Source organism: Buteo buteo, chromosome 20 (genome assembly GCF_964188355.1).
Source record: "Buteo buteo chromosome 20, bButBut1.hap1.1, whole genome shotgun sequence".
In the NCBI taxonomy this organism is placed as follows: domain Eukaryota; kingdom Metazoa; phylum Chordata; class Aves; order Accipitriformes; family Accipitridae; genus Buteo; species Buteo buteo.
Genome location: NC_134190.1, coordinates 1,087,959 through 1,103,283, shown reverse-complemented (window position 1 = coordinate 1,103,283; position 15,325 = coordinate 1,087,959). Strand labels below are relative to the sequence as shown.

Here is a 15,325-nt window from a genome sequence, read left to right as displayed (position 1 = left end):
AGAAAAAACCCTAACAAAATCAACTAGAACCTGTAACACCATTGACGTGTGAACAGTAAGTACAAATAGAAATGTTTCAACAACTTATCATCAACCAGAAAACTGTATTTTTTCCACATGATGTACATAAATCATACCATATTATCTCTGTTCTGGTTATGTAACCTAGATGCACAGAAATTAGATTAGCTTTTCTTGAAACTATCATTTTTCTGAATCAGTTTTTCTTGTTTGAAATCTGCTTTTCTTCAAAATGTGTTTTCTTCCTCACGTGGCAGACAAAATCTGTGGAAATGGGTTTTCCTCAGACCTCAGCATACACCATTGAGCATCTATCTATATATTCTTATTAGTAATGGTATTAATTGCAGGATACTTTCAGTGTTTAAAATATCATTTAGTTAGTACTACACTGTTTGTTCATGATGAAGTAAATGAAAGTATCTATGAAATCCTTCTTATTGCAGCTTATGCCACAAATGGTTTTATTCATCTGAGAACATTTTTACAGGATTAGCCCCACATTAAGCCTTACTAAAAGTACGCAAACAAAGTGCTTACAGCTTCCAGAATAGCCCTTGAATCTGAAATTCTCCCAGTTGTAAGCCAACAACTGAGAAGTTTCCTAAAAATACATGTTGTACCACACTGGCAAATCTTTCACACAGCAGCGGCTGGCTACTGGGAGATGCGAGTCTCCAGCTCTAGCAGTGGTTCATGCAATCCAGTGTTTGCACAAAGAGCCAGCACATTGACTCTGTAAAACAGAAGAAAATCTCCACAGTCCCTGTGCACTAAGTCAATGGTCTTTCTAAAACTTCCGCTACCAAGAATGTACCCACGTTAAGCCAACATGGTTCAATGGTAAGTAGTACTGTAGCTGTAGAGAAACATGGCCAAGAATACTGTTTAACCATATACAGGGCTCCTGCATTCCAGCTGCTAGAGAAAACTCTCACTCGAGAAGGTGGTTTTTACCCTTGTCTCCTCTTAAAGGTTGTTAAACAATTAGTAGCTTGCAGTTTGCTAACTATTCGAAGGCAGTTTTAATATACAGGTACTTCCAACCAACAGTCTTCCCAGATCTTTTAATACTCAGGTTTTTACTATGCCAAAGAGCCTAATAAGTACAAAGATAATGTGTTTTTTTTAGTTATCCATTTGAATAGGCAAGCACCATATACACTTCTGTAACATCCATCATGACGGTACTTCTGCATGTTATGTTAATTAGCCCTTGTATTCAGTATCATTTACAACCTATACATAGAGTGGAAACCAGGACAACATTCCTTGCAACATGTTATCCACTATTATTTATTGTACAGGGAATAGGTCTTCCATGTGGAATCCAGAAGAACAAGGGTACATGCCCAGATCATCAGAGGCCAAGCACCTACACAGCATACTGTTTTCAAAGAATGGTACTTATGTTGATCCCTAGTTTCTGAATTTTCTACCTACACCGATTTTTTTTTTCTTTCTGATTATTATCATGCAAATCTCACAGACAAGATAGTACCACTTAAGGACCTGATTTGCAGTTGTAAAGATCTGAAAATGGCATTTGATCTTCTCAGATGAAAAGCACTTTTTGAAATGGTACCTGAAGATGCCGCTGGACATTACTGAAATTTGATAGGCATCTGTATGTCTTAACTCCCCTTATTGTCCTTTGGAGTAAGTGCACAATGGTTTTAACAATAGTGGTAGACGACTAGGTATTTCTGTAAAACCTGGCCCCAAGAAAACAGAAAAAGTTTATATTTCTTCCTTTACTATTGTCCAGTTCTGGACTTTCAGCAGGCAAGCATCCCATTAGTTTCCTGTACTTCAATTTTTAAAAACGAATTGATTGCTAATTAAAAGCCAACTTAAAACTAAGAATCTTTAAGCAGTACATTCCTTAGGGATGCACAATTCACTGTGCAAGTCATAGTAGCTGGAATGATGAAAAGCATTTAAGATGCTGGAACTCACTCTTGACCTGTTGAAAGGCCACAGTTATCTTCCTGCTTGCTACTCTATTTCATTGCTAGAAATAACATACAGAAGGTTTTGTATTCATGGATCATATGGCACTCACATACTTCCACCATGTGCCAACATACATAAAGATAGCCACTACAGCTGGTCATGTGCTGCTCTGAGTTTCAAAGTCAGGGGATTTTCTTTCCCACCTGAAAACTGTATTTGGCACCACAGCAAGCGGAAACTATTATCAGTTTGTCCAAAACAAACTTCTGAGGCTGATGGGCACAGCACCTATCAATACTGCAGGTCATAGGACAAAAATTAAATGAAGTGATCACATGTTGTTGACTCAGTTAAACAGCACAGAGTCCACAGAAATTATAGAACAAGATAAACTTAAATCATAAAGGAGGTGGACATGGTCTTGGACATCAAGACAAACAAAAAATCCCAACAGAGCTTAACTGTTAGGTAGAAAAACTTTAAAAGTAGGAGATAATAGAGCTAAGTCATTCCTGATTTCTCCATTCTAGGTAACACAGTAGACCCAGGGATGTGGTCAACCCATGTGTTCCAGTCTTGATCTTACATGTAAAAGCAAGCACTGTGACGACTTACACAGTCTTCTTAACAACATAGTTAACAGGATTTAGGTGAGAACAGAATGTGACTTCTGCGAACTACAGGAGTGTAAGAGTGTAAGATTTATCATAAAGGCAACTTCCAAATTCCACTGAAACAAAATTACATCTTCTTCCACTTTCTCCCTCCCTCAGGGGCCAATGTGAAACACTCTGCAGGTAGGAATAAGACTGCTGAGAGCCGTGACAGGAGGTGGCCATTGCCTGATGACCCTGCTTATGGCTAATATAATTTCTATAGGTTTTGCTGTGATTATGATTGGAAATATATTTTCAAAAATAAGTCCAAGCACTTGGTATCTAAGTAAGTTTCCGATCTTCCTTTGGGAAAGAGTTCCATGGTTTCATTGCCTGATGTAAGTATTTCCTTTTATCAGTTTTATTTGCTTCTTTTCAGTTTATAGAATCATACAATCATAGAATGGTTCAGGTTGGAAGGGGCCTTTAAAAGCTCATCTAGTTCCAACCCCCCTGCCATGGGCAGGGACACCTTCCACTAGACCAGGTTGCTCCAAGCCCCATCCAACCTGGCCTTGGACACTGCCAGGGATGGGGCATCCACAACCTCTCTGGGCAACCTGTTCCAGTGCCGCACCACCCTCACAGGGAAGAATTTCTTCCTTACATCTAATCTAAATCTACCCTCCTTCAGTTTAAAGCCATTACCCCTTGTCCTATCACTATATGCCCTTGTAAAAAGTCCCTCTCCATCTTTCATGTAGGCTCTCTTTAGGTACCTGAACATCATTTTTACCTGTTCACCAACTTATTTTCACCCATTTTTGTATTATAAGATGAAAATACCCCAAGGATTTAATTTCTTTACCTCAAGTTTATATTGTTAACAGTCAATTTCCCATGTTTCAAATTTCCTCTATCCATAATGAACCCTTAGATATAAATATATTACTTCCTTACTTCCTTACTTCATTAGCGATGTACTGTTATGGAACAACTACAAACAAATGAAAAAACCACTTCCAGAGCAAATGAATTTTATAGGTCTGTGGAAAGAAAGCTCTAATAATTTTTCTCTGTAAAACTCAACAGACACGAAAAATTTTGCAAGTGTCTTAGTCCAACTAATTTGTTCTGAAAGTATTTGCAAGCCAATTCAAAAAGTCAGACATCATTTTGTGTGCATGGATACTAGAAGAAAAAGTCCTATGACTTACCTGCACAGCCCAGAGGTAGTCCAGACGCAGCTTCAAGTCCACCTGTCTGGAATGCAGTGCCAAAGCACAAGAAAATAGCAAAATGGCTAGTATTGGTTCATAGCCACGCATATAAAAGGAGCCACCCCTTAAAAATAAAAGGAAAGTAAATGGGTTATTCCAGGTTTTCTAATACCTAACACTATGTATTTTTGTATCAGATCTTTAGTTTAGAAGATGTGGGTACCCCCTAACCACTAGTCTTTTCTGAAGAGGCTCCTATGGGCAGGGAGAAGGGTGACAGTAAATCTGATCACTGCATCACACCAACATTCAACTTCTTGAGGATTTTATAATGTTATACATTATTGTAATATGTGTGCAAGCTTTTGATTAGGAAACATAAAAACACTGAAAAGCTTAAATGAAATCAGAATTGGTTGAGGGCTGCTGAAATATGGAAGTGAAGTTTTTAACTGTGTTTTTCTGTTTCATATTATAATTAGACTGCAGTGTATTCAGCTGAGGTATGTTAGCATAAAACTACAGAATAATGGGGCAACAGTTGCTAGTTCCCAAAAGCTGATTTCCTGTTGGTGGTTATTACTAGATCCTACAATTGCTGGGGAGAGGATGGCTTAAGTATTTCTTATGCTTTGCTGAGTACATATCCCTAAGCAGCACTGAATGCTAGAGGACGATTTACAGATGAGTAGTCAATGTCATGACTATCTATACAGAAATACCAGTTGTTTTAACTTTGCAAGATACCTACCCCACTGCTTTTCTGTAACCACTGAGTTCCAGAATAACTATGTACAAAATTGTAACAAAAAGCAGGAGAATCATTTTTGGCAAGGAAGATACACGTAGAAATATTGCCAGGGTGAGAGTCCCCACTACACAGGAAAGGAAAGCGTAGTGGGCTGTGTCACATGGAAGTTCATTCATTGTTTTATTTGTTCCACCAGGAGAAATGATCACTATTGAACTGCTGGAATTGGTATTCCAAACCCAAGGCATACAGCCAACCTAGAAAAGACAGGAGAGGCAAGAAGGTGAGAAAGTCAAATATGAAATAATCAGAAATACAGCTGCTATGGGGGCTGACTGTAGTTAGTTTCTAATTGGAAAAATATGGCCGTGGAGTTCCCATCCAGCTCACTGCTCTAATAAAATCTCTCTCCTTTTCCTGTAACGCTTTACTCAGTTTTAGGTGGGAGACACTCTTTGTTCATTATATGCCAGTAAGGCCAACCAATTAAAGTCGGGGCTTAGTTGAATAGTCTCACTCTCAGTGCTCAAAACCAAGAGATTCTCAAGCCAACATTATTTCTGCAAAATTAAGGAACTTCAGTAAACATTTTACGGCCATGCAGGTGAGAAAGGTTCTTACACAGAGCACAGAAATAAATGTGTTTGTTTTATTGACTGTGTAAACTGTATCAATTTCAATTAATCAAATATAAAATAAAACATAATTTCATCTTTTATTGAAGAGCTAAACATGAATAAAATCTTTTCTCCACCTCCAAGCTAATTCTGCTATCACATATGATTCAAATACAAGGCCTCATCTTTAATTATCTCTGCCATTTCTGTTATCCAAGGAGTTCCATTTCCTCTGTAGACTGGGAAATAAAAAACTGTTTTAGTGCATTTCTTATGGGAAATTTGAGGAAATTTAACTTGCTTCTTCCAAAGGCAATGTCAGGTACACATCTCAGAGCTGTTACCCAAGGAAAGGAGGAATTTCTGGCAAATAGTGCAAGTCCCTAGAGCTCCAGTCTTAATTGCACTGCAACCTTCACCCCTTATGAAGGGAGAGGATAAGAGTTAGCACAAACGGGGAGAGTGGGATGGTAGCGTGAAATTGATTTTAACAGGCACTGGCACATAAGCCCTGCCCTGTACTTAAGCTTCTCTTTTGAAGTGTGTTATTAGACCTTTTTATTTCATCTTAACCACTGATAATGAAACTTTATAGCATGCTGTAAAATAACTGACAACCTGAAAGGCGATTAAGCAATATATTTTACAGGGGGTCGTAGTCATTTAAAAAGATGAGACATAACAGATAAAATGTGAGTTAAACTCATAATGGCTACATTATGAAATGAGATGAGAAAGAGTGAAGTGAAAAATCCGTTTAATGTGATTTTTTTCAATATCCTTAAAAATGCTGTCCATACTAAACTCATCCAAAAACACAGGTATGCATGAGGGCTTCATAAATGATGTGCAATCCATCTAGGAAAACACCATCTGCTCTACAACTAAGACTGAAACCTCAACACCTAGCTCCTCTGCTAGCTGAGAATTCTAGAGGCATTACTTTGCAGGAACTAATCATTTCTACTGATTAAACATTTCTCCTAAGCATTTCAATGGTTACAGGCTATTTTTGCATCAATGAAGGATAAAGTTATATTTGTGACCTATTCTAAGTTGTAACTGAATGATCACCGCCTTGTTGGAGGCCAGAATTCTGAATTCGAATCTGCCTTCTTCCACCAATGTTCAACTTTGCCTTAGGCCTTACAATGTCTGTTTCTCATTTTCACTGTCTTTAAAGTGGCAACAATGGTGCTTTTTTCATTTGGTCAAAGTAAGTGTCAGATCTATGAGGGCTGATCCACAAAGGTTCCAGCTATCATAATATTTGTCTCAATCCTAAAGTCACATACACAGAACTTGCTGAGATACTAGCTAGCCTGGAGGCACTGCACATCTCTATGCATTTTGGGCTATATGCACGTTAAGAACCACATACATGTCTGTGTGCTATTACTCACACAGCTGATGTTCAGGAATTCCCAGAAATGTCTGAACATCAGTAATTCTTGGTACCTCTCAGGACATTGGAATTCGCAGACAAGGGATCCTCTGCCTATTCAGTTCATGGGGATCAGCTTGGTAGATGTTCTCAGGGCAGGGCCAGGGATGAGTGAATACAGAAAATACAAAATAAGGGGCTTGGCATCTCAGTTAGCACTGTGAATTGCTCATGAAATCACTGTCTTCCTATTGGTCAGAACACATTGCCTAAATCCCACAGAGAGGCATGATTTGAGACATCTGCCTCCTCAGCATTTCCAGTTGTGTTCAGTGTGCTATTTTTGTGTGGATTCTTTCCTCTGGGTGCCCTAACATGTTTAATTCATTAGCATTAGCAGCCAAAATGCTGAAATTGAGTGCTAGGAATTTGACAAGGCAACTAAATGCCAAATACTTGAGTGGAAGTTTAAATCCCATTTGACATTCAAGTCCACCATGCAGAACTAGCTGCTAATCTACAGTAAAAGAAGCTCAATTTTCAGAAGTATTGATCAAGTTCACTTCATACAAGAGAAACTTCTTAGACATTAGATGTGAATGGATCATGTAAGTAGCACAGTGTAAGCACCTCTTCTCGTTATGCAATACTGCCCATATTTTAAGATCTCGTTATCTTTTCTGATCTGCCTGGACTAAAAATATCCCCCTGTTATTACGCAGAAATATGTTCTCTAAGTTGCCACACAGAAATAAGTAACGTTGTTTGACACCATGCCTTGTCTGTCACAAAATATTAGCCATTGAACTAGTAAGCAAGTTGAACATTTAAAAATAGTTTTCCCATGAAGTACATGACATCAGCAGACTATGTGATACTAAGGTTTGATATAAAAATTTCTATAGGAGTTGACTAGGTATTATTTGTGTAATTTGCTAATAGCTTTGCCATTAATAATTCAACACCCTGACTCAGGGCAGTGAAAGTTCAAATTATAGCAAAGGGCTTTAATTTTGAAGAAACATGCTCTGCAAGTATGAATAATAAAAAGAGTAGGAATTCACTGGATGAGACTATGGTATGTGTTTAAGAGATCTGTACCAGGCTGTTCTTTAGACAGAATGCTAAATTAAGTGATGCTTGATTTAAATACTCACCACACATCCTTGAGCGACGGAGTATATTAAGATCACAATAAAAATACACAAAATGGTACGAATTTGTATTGTCAGGCACCCTGGAAAACACTAAGGAAGAAAAAAAAATTATAGGTAAAGATTTAAAAATATTTTTTAAAGTGGGGTTGTTATTTTTCAGTAGTCTATAAAAGGAAATGAATAAGGGATACAGACATTTTGCCTGCACTGCAAATTATAAAACAAGCATGCAGTTATTATTGTGTACATGTGTTTTAATGGTAATTGCATTTTTGGGGGTAATAAATGTGAAATTATTACTATACATTATTTCTCACTATAATTAAAGCTCTTTGAAAGGTTAGTAGGATGTCTGCTCATAATGCAAATAATAAATTAGGATGGCATTTGATTTTGTTCTCATGGGGAAAATACCCAAAGCATTTTTTGCCTTGCAAATCATCAGCTACAAATAGTGATCCAAGTGAACATACTGTGGTAGCACAGAATTTTGGAGTGGTATTTGTGTCTTCTGTTATAATAGTAATGTTAAATGCCAGGGTAGTTTTAATTATCAGGACTCATGAAAAATACTGAATTTGTCAGAGCAGAAAGAGCAGTAGAGAACAAAAACGTCTGGTGGAATGGAGTCTTGTGAATGTCTTGCTCATCTCCATTTTTACCCTGACTCCATCACTGTGAAGTGTGAAGTGCTTGCTGCTGTGAGCACACATGAAGCCAGTGACAGAAGGTGAGAGAGGAAGGATAAGTCTGTCAGGCTCTAGTACTTATGCTTGTTCCAGTCATAATGATCTATTCTGGTTCCAGGGAAAGCTGCTTTCCTTCTTCTCCCCTTGCGTTAAGAATGTTTGGGGCATCTATTATCTACTGGATCCACGATACATCTTTCAGACCACAGGAATTCTTCCAGTGACTTCAAGGGGCAAGAATCAACTCCAGGAAACAATCAGATTTAAAGTGGGAACAATCCTGTGTCCCTTAAAAGGAGGGGGCTCAGACTTATCAAGGCTGGATTTGATTTAAGATCAAATGGAGCAAGCAAACACCTAATTTTTGGATGAAAGTCACCAGTCCTGAAGAAAAGCTGTTCACTTCATGGGTATCATCGACATCAAAAGCATAGCTTCTGGCAGGCAGCAAAATACCCACAGAGAGGGGTTTCTGTGGCCTTGGCACAACAAAAATCACACATTGGAACTCCTCCCCTTCCTTTCACATATGCAGAGACATTTCCCATGTGTGTGACCACGAATTAAAAGTTTGAGGTAGTTATAGGTGAATCGACTTCATCTGGGCTGTGAAACATGCAATACAGCAATTACAGAAAAAATAAAAAACATGTGTGATCTGCAAATACTGGCTTCAGTATGGATTAAGTCAGTGTAAATGTAGGTGGGGAACAACCAGCGTAATATCAATAGATTTATATAAGCATATCATGGACCTGAGATAATTTGTTACACCAGAAACCAGTTTAACTATTAGTCAGCATCAGCAAAATATATCAGGATACCTGAGGTATATCATCTTTAATAAAATAGTGAGCATATTGTAGAACAAAAACCTCGAATTCTAAGAATCTCACATTGAAAAGCTGTGTCTCAAGGGAGGGGATACAGCACTGTCCAAAATTACACTACGAAAAAAGAGATAGACTATTTCTGCATTTATTCATCACTATCATACAGTTGAGGTTGGGAGGGACCTCAAGGGGCCCAAAAGTACTGTCTGCCTTGACCCCCAGGGCCATTTTTGCACAGCTGGTCGGTCCCCAGCCTGTGTCATTGCAGAGGGTTCTTCTTTCTCAGGGCCTGGTCTGAGCATTTACCCATGATGTATTTGGTAAGATTCCTGTTGGCCCATTCTGCCAATCTATCTAGGTCCCTCTCAGTGGTCATCCTGCCAGTGTGTTGGCTGTTGCCCCGAAATCAGAGTCACCTGAAAACTTACGAGTATACTCCATGTCCTTCTCCAGGTCATTGATAAAAATGTTCAACAGGACAGGTCCCAGGATAAAGTCCTGTGGTACCCCACTTATTACTGTCTTCCAAGTAGACTATGACCATAAATTGCTATGCTTTGAATGTGATCATCCAGATGGTTTTCTACCCATCAAGTTGTCCACCCAACTAGATCAAAATCCTATGCACACAAGGTGGAACATGTGTGGTTTTATCCATATAAATAAAATACAAAATAATGATACTATGTATATGTGTATATATATTCTATTAATTCAGTTTGCAACCAAGTAAGTTATCTACTGCTTGTTACAGAGGGAATCCCCTTAGTTGAAAGGTAATGCTGCATGGTTAATAGTGACAAAGCAAAATGCAGATTCAAAGACAATGTGTCCTGACACATTGCACAGACACTCTTTTTTGTGTGTGTGGTATGTATATGTTCTAAATGTTGACATGCTAGGCTATTGTGTTAAAAAGGAAAATAAACCTTTAGAAGGTATGAGACATGTCTGAATTAAAACTCTGACTGACACTTAAATGGTTTATACTTCTCACTTTTGGTCATTCTAAGATTGCATCTGCTCTTTTATGATAGCAGAGCATTTTGGGCTTCATTTTCTTTGTTTTCTTTCATTTCTGGAATTTTTATTAACTAAACAAGTACTGTCAGATCCCCCAAATACTAGGTAACTGGTATAGTAAAACATTATTATAGTGGTTTTATGAGTGAGGCATTTAATGCTAAAGCATGGAGAAGTTGAGTCACTTGTCCAGTGTAAAATAGCAAATAAGTGCCAGAAGATTGATTAAAATAGGGGAATGACTGGTTTACAATTCTGTATTAATTATATGTAGAATATTCATTATCTTTTATTTGTTATATAAGACAAATTTTCACCACAAAATTTCAAACTGTGATATTCTGAGGTTTTATATTTCTTTATTTTTCTAATGCTGGATTTGATCCTGTAAGGTACTAAATCTCTAGAGGAACCTGGAATAAGTTCAAATGCTGTTGACTGCCAAAACAGCTGGAACAAACCTTAAGTTTGCGCTAGCCCCAGGGAAGTGGCATAAAGAGGAGCAATTTCCTCCAAACTTCATCTGTGTTTCTACCGTCCATAGACAGAACAACAGATGATAAATTACTGTGCCTTTATGAAACAAAAGAGATCATCAAAATTACTCCCAAATAATTGTGTAAGTTTGTAAATAAAGATCTGCTCTGTACCAGATAGTCTGCTAATATACAATTTATGTTTCCATGAAAACAATTACTTTCCTCCTGCCAAAGGGCATTTTTTCTTAACTAAAAATTAGCGTGTGCTAATCAGCAAAGCTGATTAACTGTGTAGGTGTTTTCTCCTGATATTTGTCTGAAAAGACTAAATTTAGATTAAGCCACTATAGATTTTTTTCATCAGAATATTAGTCTGTAGATGTTTTATTCTGATCTGGCAGACCTAGTTCTCTCCTCCAACAACCAAATGTCCTTCTGCATCATTACTGTTGTGAAAACGTAATGCAGGAGAATTAATCATTACTAAAGGTTTTGAAAAGGCCAAGGGTTGCGTGTACAAAACATTGTGCTTTACCATCAAAACAGCTGCTGCTTTGGCAGGAAAAGTTTTGAAAACAGAGGGGAAGTTAGCAGGACTTTACACCCAGATACCAGTCGGAATGGAAGGGAGAATTGGTGTACTCTGTAGTCAGAAAGGAGAAAAAGTCAGGTTAAAGCAGCTGTTTATCTGAGCACTGGAATGATTCAGTAGCTAGTGGTAGGTGTTCAGGGAAGACGTAGCAAAAAAGACAAAAAGCATAGCATTAATGGCACTGAATGCTACACTGCTGTAATGATCACTCATGTAAAAAGTCTACTTTTGGGTGAACCATCTTTGGTTTTGAAGTGCCTAATACATTATTTAGCAATGAACTTGAAAAGCACAGATTTCAGACTGTACGACTGCGTGAAGCATGCGCTTATGGCTTCATATTCCAAAGGACAAACAAAGCATAGACACCAAAAGGAAGAATAGTCATAAAATCTTGTATCACTTACTTGTACTCGTGTGACATGTAGGTACATAATACAAGCCACTAGGAAGCATATGCAGAACACCAGGAGAACAAGAACTACGGTACTCCTAGAAACAAAACACAATAGAAGTAAAGCAATGCAACTGAGTAGCAGATGAGAACAAACAGCACAGGGATCCTTCTGAAATGGTATTTTGAATGAGTGGTGGAGGATCTCCCCCTCACCCTTGCTGTAATACTAACCGTTGCAGAGGAAATTTCACAGTGAAATGCACCGCTCTCAAGAATGAGAAATCAGTAAATGGTCTTGTATAAGGTACCCACTCTGACCTCAGCAAGATCAAAGCACCTCAAAAATTCAACTGTATGGTATGTTAGGAGAGACACTTTCTAATTGTAGGCTAATGCAGCATATTCAGCATGATGACTCTTGCAAGTGGAGTGTGTAACCCAATTACTTGGCCTTGGCAGCTGTGTAACAGTTACCAGATGCTTTTCTCTTCTAATCTCTCCTCAAAGATTCAGAAATCAGAGGTCAGTCAACTTAGTCACTTATCAAGCCAAATAAAATCAGACCAGACTGCAATCCCTTCTTCTAATGAAACAGAGCAACTCCTTCCTTTTGAATCTTCCTCAATGGTTAGAAAAATCTTAGGTTTCACAAAGACGCTGTAATAATTCTTTTAATTCTTAATCTTCCCGCTCCTGATCTTTCAAAATAGGCTTGTTCTTCATGAGAGGAGGGGTGCAGGCCAAGTACTTCCCTCCTCCAGAAAACCCATGTTATTGGAACGATACCTTATGGATGTGAGCAAGCTGGTGCTTTGATTTACGCTCAGGGACAGCCTGGCCCCAAGCCAGCCATGCAACCAGGGCCATGTGACAGCAGCATTAACACGATCTTCACACCTTCTTTTCTAGCCTTGTGAGAACAACCCAGCCAGTCCAGAAGATGTGAGCCATGGCTGCAGGCATATATGTGTCTCTGCCCTTGACCATCACTGGGGAAAGATTGCTTATATAGGGTTTCTAACAGTAGAAGAGTGCAATTCTGCTGTAGAATTTCTCAGTATTTGGCTTTGATTTCAAATTCATGTAACAATTCCCACCAATACACAAACAGGGAAAATTCTGTGGTGTAGTATGTGTATCCAGAATGGGGAGGTGACTAGATGCTCTCAGTGTGGATTCTGAATATACGCATTAATAGACAGCAGGCTCTCCTGTGATTTAGAGAATTGACTTGTATTCAGGATGGTAGTATGCTAGAAAAAAATGCAGGGGACATGATTGCGACACCATCTTTTAAGGCAGCAACAGCCAGCAACTGACACTAGTGCTGAGTGGCAGAGATTTGGGTTGGCACCAGTAACAAAGGGCTACATTGTTTTTTAAAAATAAACCCAGCATAAGACATCAGAAAGATTCATCATCAGGGCTTTTAGTGGCTACACTATATGTGTGACTCCATAATTGGACAGCTTAGGTTGACAGGAACATAGCCTTACTTTCACCAACTCCATCTGGGGATATAAAATATGTCTTTAGCTGAGAAGCTGTTTTGCTCAGATGGTCATAGGAATTGTGAGAATGTCAAACCCGTTGCTTTCTGTGTATTTATGCAGCAACTGGCTTTCTTACAACATTTTCTTGTCTCTAGATTTTGAACCCCCTCCTTGGAATATTGTGATACATGTCAAACTATTATTATCGCTTCTCCCATTATAGTAACACATTACACATCTTGTCTTGGCTTTTGCATTCTCTTGTCATGCTTACAACAACTTTGGCAATCTAAAGAGCAACTTAAAGCTCCAAGTTCAGTTGAGAGGGGAAATTCTCCAATACTTCCAAAGTTTTAGGCTAGCTCATGGTTGCATCTGTGTCACAGTGAGGGAAGAGCCCAAGAAGACTAGGAATTTGGTCGTATGAAGCCACCACCAACAGACACTGGAAGAGAGCAGTTAAGAACATTCAGTGGGTCTAACCCACTAACTAACCCAGTGATGAACCAGTCCATGGTTGTGGCCTTCAGTGGTCATGTTCTGCTGCAGCTTGTGGGTCTGTCAGATCAGAGCTTAGACTGAATCTCTGTCCAGCTGTTTTTTAAGTGACAGTACTTTTTGGAAAGGTTACCAACTACCATACCATGTGATTCTTGGGAATTTGTTCTAGTTTCAACTACACTAATACTGTTTGTCTCTCCTTGTTCTAAATTGCCTTGTACTGCGGCTGGGCTTCAGAAGTGCGTGAAAGAGTTCTTAACTATGTTCCAATTAGTCAGCAGAGGTCGTTAGTCTGGAAATCAGATGATTTTTGTAAGTGACTTTGAATTCTTCAGATGAAAGGTATTATATAACAAATTTAAATTATGTTTATTATTATTAAAGTAAAAAAGGAGTTTCTCAAACTTTCAATTAGAAATAATAGAATATAGGAGTAAGTATTATTCTGACTGGAGATTTGGGAATAGAATTTAAAACAGGATTTTCAAAAGCATTATCCTGTAGCCAGTTCTATTCCCATTGAAATCCTAATAATCAGTAAAAGTGAGCGGAACTTATTTTGAATGTTTTGATACTCTCAACTGAAAAAGTTTATTACTAATCATTTTTATACCTTGAACACAATAATATCTATTTATTATAACCCCTAGACTTGAAAGTGACGTCTAATTATTTTTTTATTTAGTAACCATTCACATAGAATTGAAAAAATCTGAAGTAATCACTAAACTATATCACTCAACAATAGGCATCAGACACCCCCCAAATACATCATGAGTATTTGGTTATGTCTGCTTTAGTGCAGCCAAGGTCTGACTGCAACTCATGTGGGAATGGTCAAACTATGCACTAGGCAGTTTGTGTCGTGACAGCATTGATACCAAAAGCCTCAGTGCAGGCTATAAATTTGTGTTGAAAAGCTGGACGGATACTTCAGTACTTAGTTCCCATTAAGCTCTGTATGGTTTTATCTACGTTATTATCAATACCTGAAGTACCTCTTCCAAAGCCAGCACAAATACATTTAGAAAAGCTGCAGTAACACCTTTGTAGTGCAGAAATGCTTTAAACAAGTTTAGCAGATTTCAGTGGGTTTGTCTTCTAGTGCATTCTTCTACCAAAAAGGAAAAAAAAAAGAAAGAAAAAAAAAAAAAAAAAGAGAGACAACAGGGAAGAAATTGTTTTAAAAAAGATAAGAAAATGTGGCTCCTTTGGACAAACATAAGAGAACACTTAGACTGAGGGTATACCAACAGAGAATCTCCTGTCTGAGAAGATACTGACCTGGGTGCTAATTCCCATTCCAAAGACATTAATGTTTTGACCTGTGCAGGATGCTTGAAGATGTTCCACTTTGAATTATAATGGTAAAAGACAGAAACTTACTGTGGTATTATTAGAAGGTAGACAAGGCCAAATAAGGCAGCTAGAATTAGCGAGAGAACTACAGCACTGGTGAAGTACTCATCCTGAAGCTGGTGATACTGTTAAAGAAAGGAAGAAATGAAGACAGTGAGCATTTTATACACACCCAGCCACGCTTGTCCATTCTCAGTAAGAAAGGACTAGAGCCTAAAATAAAACAAGCCCCTATCCACTTTATAAGCATACAAATA

General features: G+C 38.2%; 1 protein-coding gene across 1 annotated transcript in view; it reads right to left on the bottom strand.

The window, feature by feature from the left end:
- The window catches only part of ADCY1 (adenylate cyclase 1), a 156,591-nt gene that overhangs the window by 14,234 nt on the left and 127,032 nt on the right, over positions 1-15,325 (bottom strand). Inside the window, exons 10-14 of the mRNA XM_075052153.1 lie at positions 15,096-15,193; positions 11,726-11,810; positions 7,703-7,792; positions 4,545-4,801; positions 3,791-3,917 (exon numbers count right to left, since the gene is read on the bottom strand). Coding sequence (XP_074908254.1) covers positions 3,791-3,917; positions 4,545-4,801; positions 7,703-7,792; positions 11,726-11,810; positions 15,096-15,193 — 657 coding nt within the window. The remainder of the gene's footprint in view (positions 1-3,790; positions 3,918-4,544; positions 4,802-7,702; positions 7,793-11,725; positions 11,811-15,095; positions 15,194-15,325) is intronic.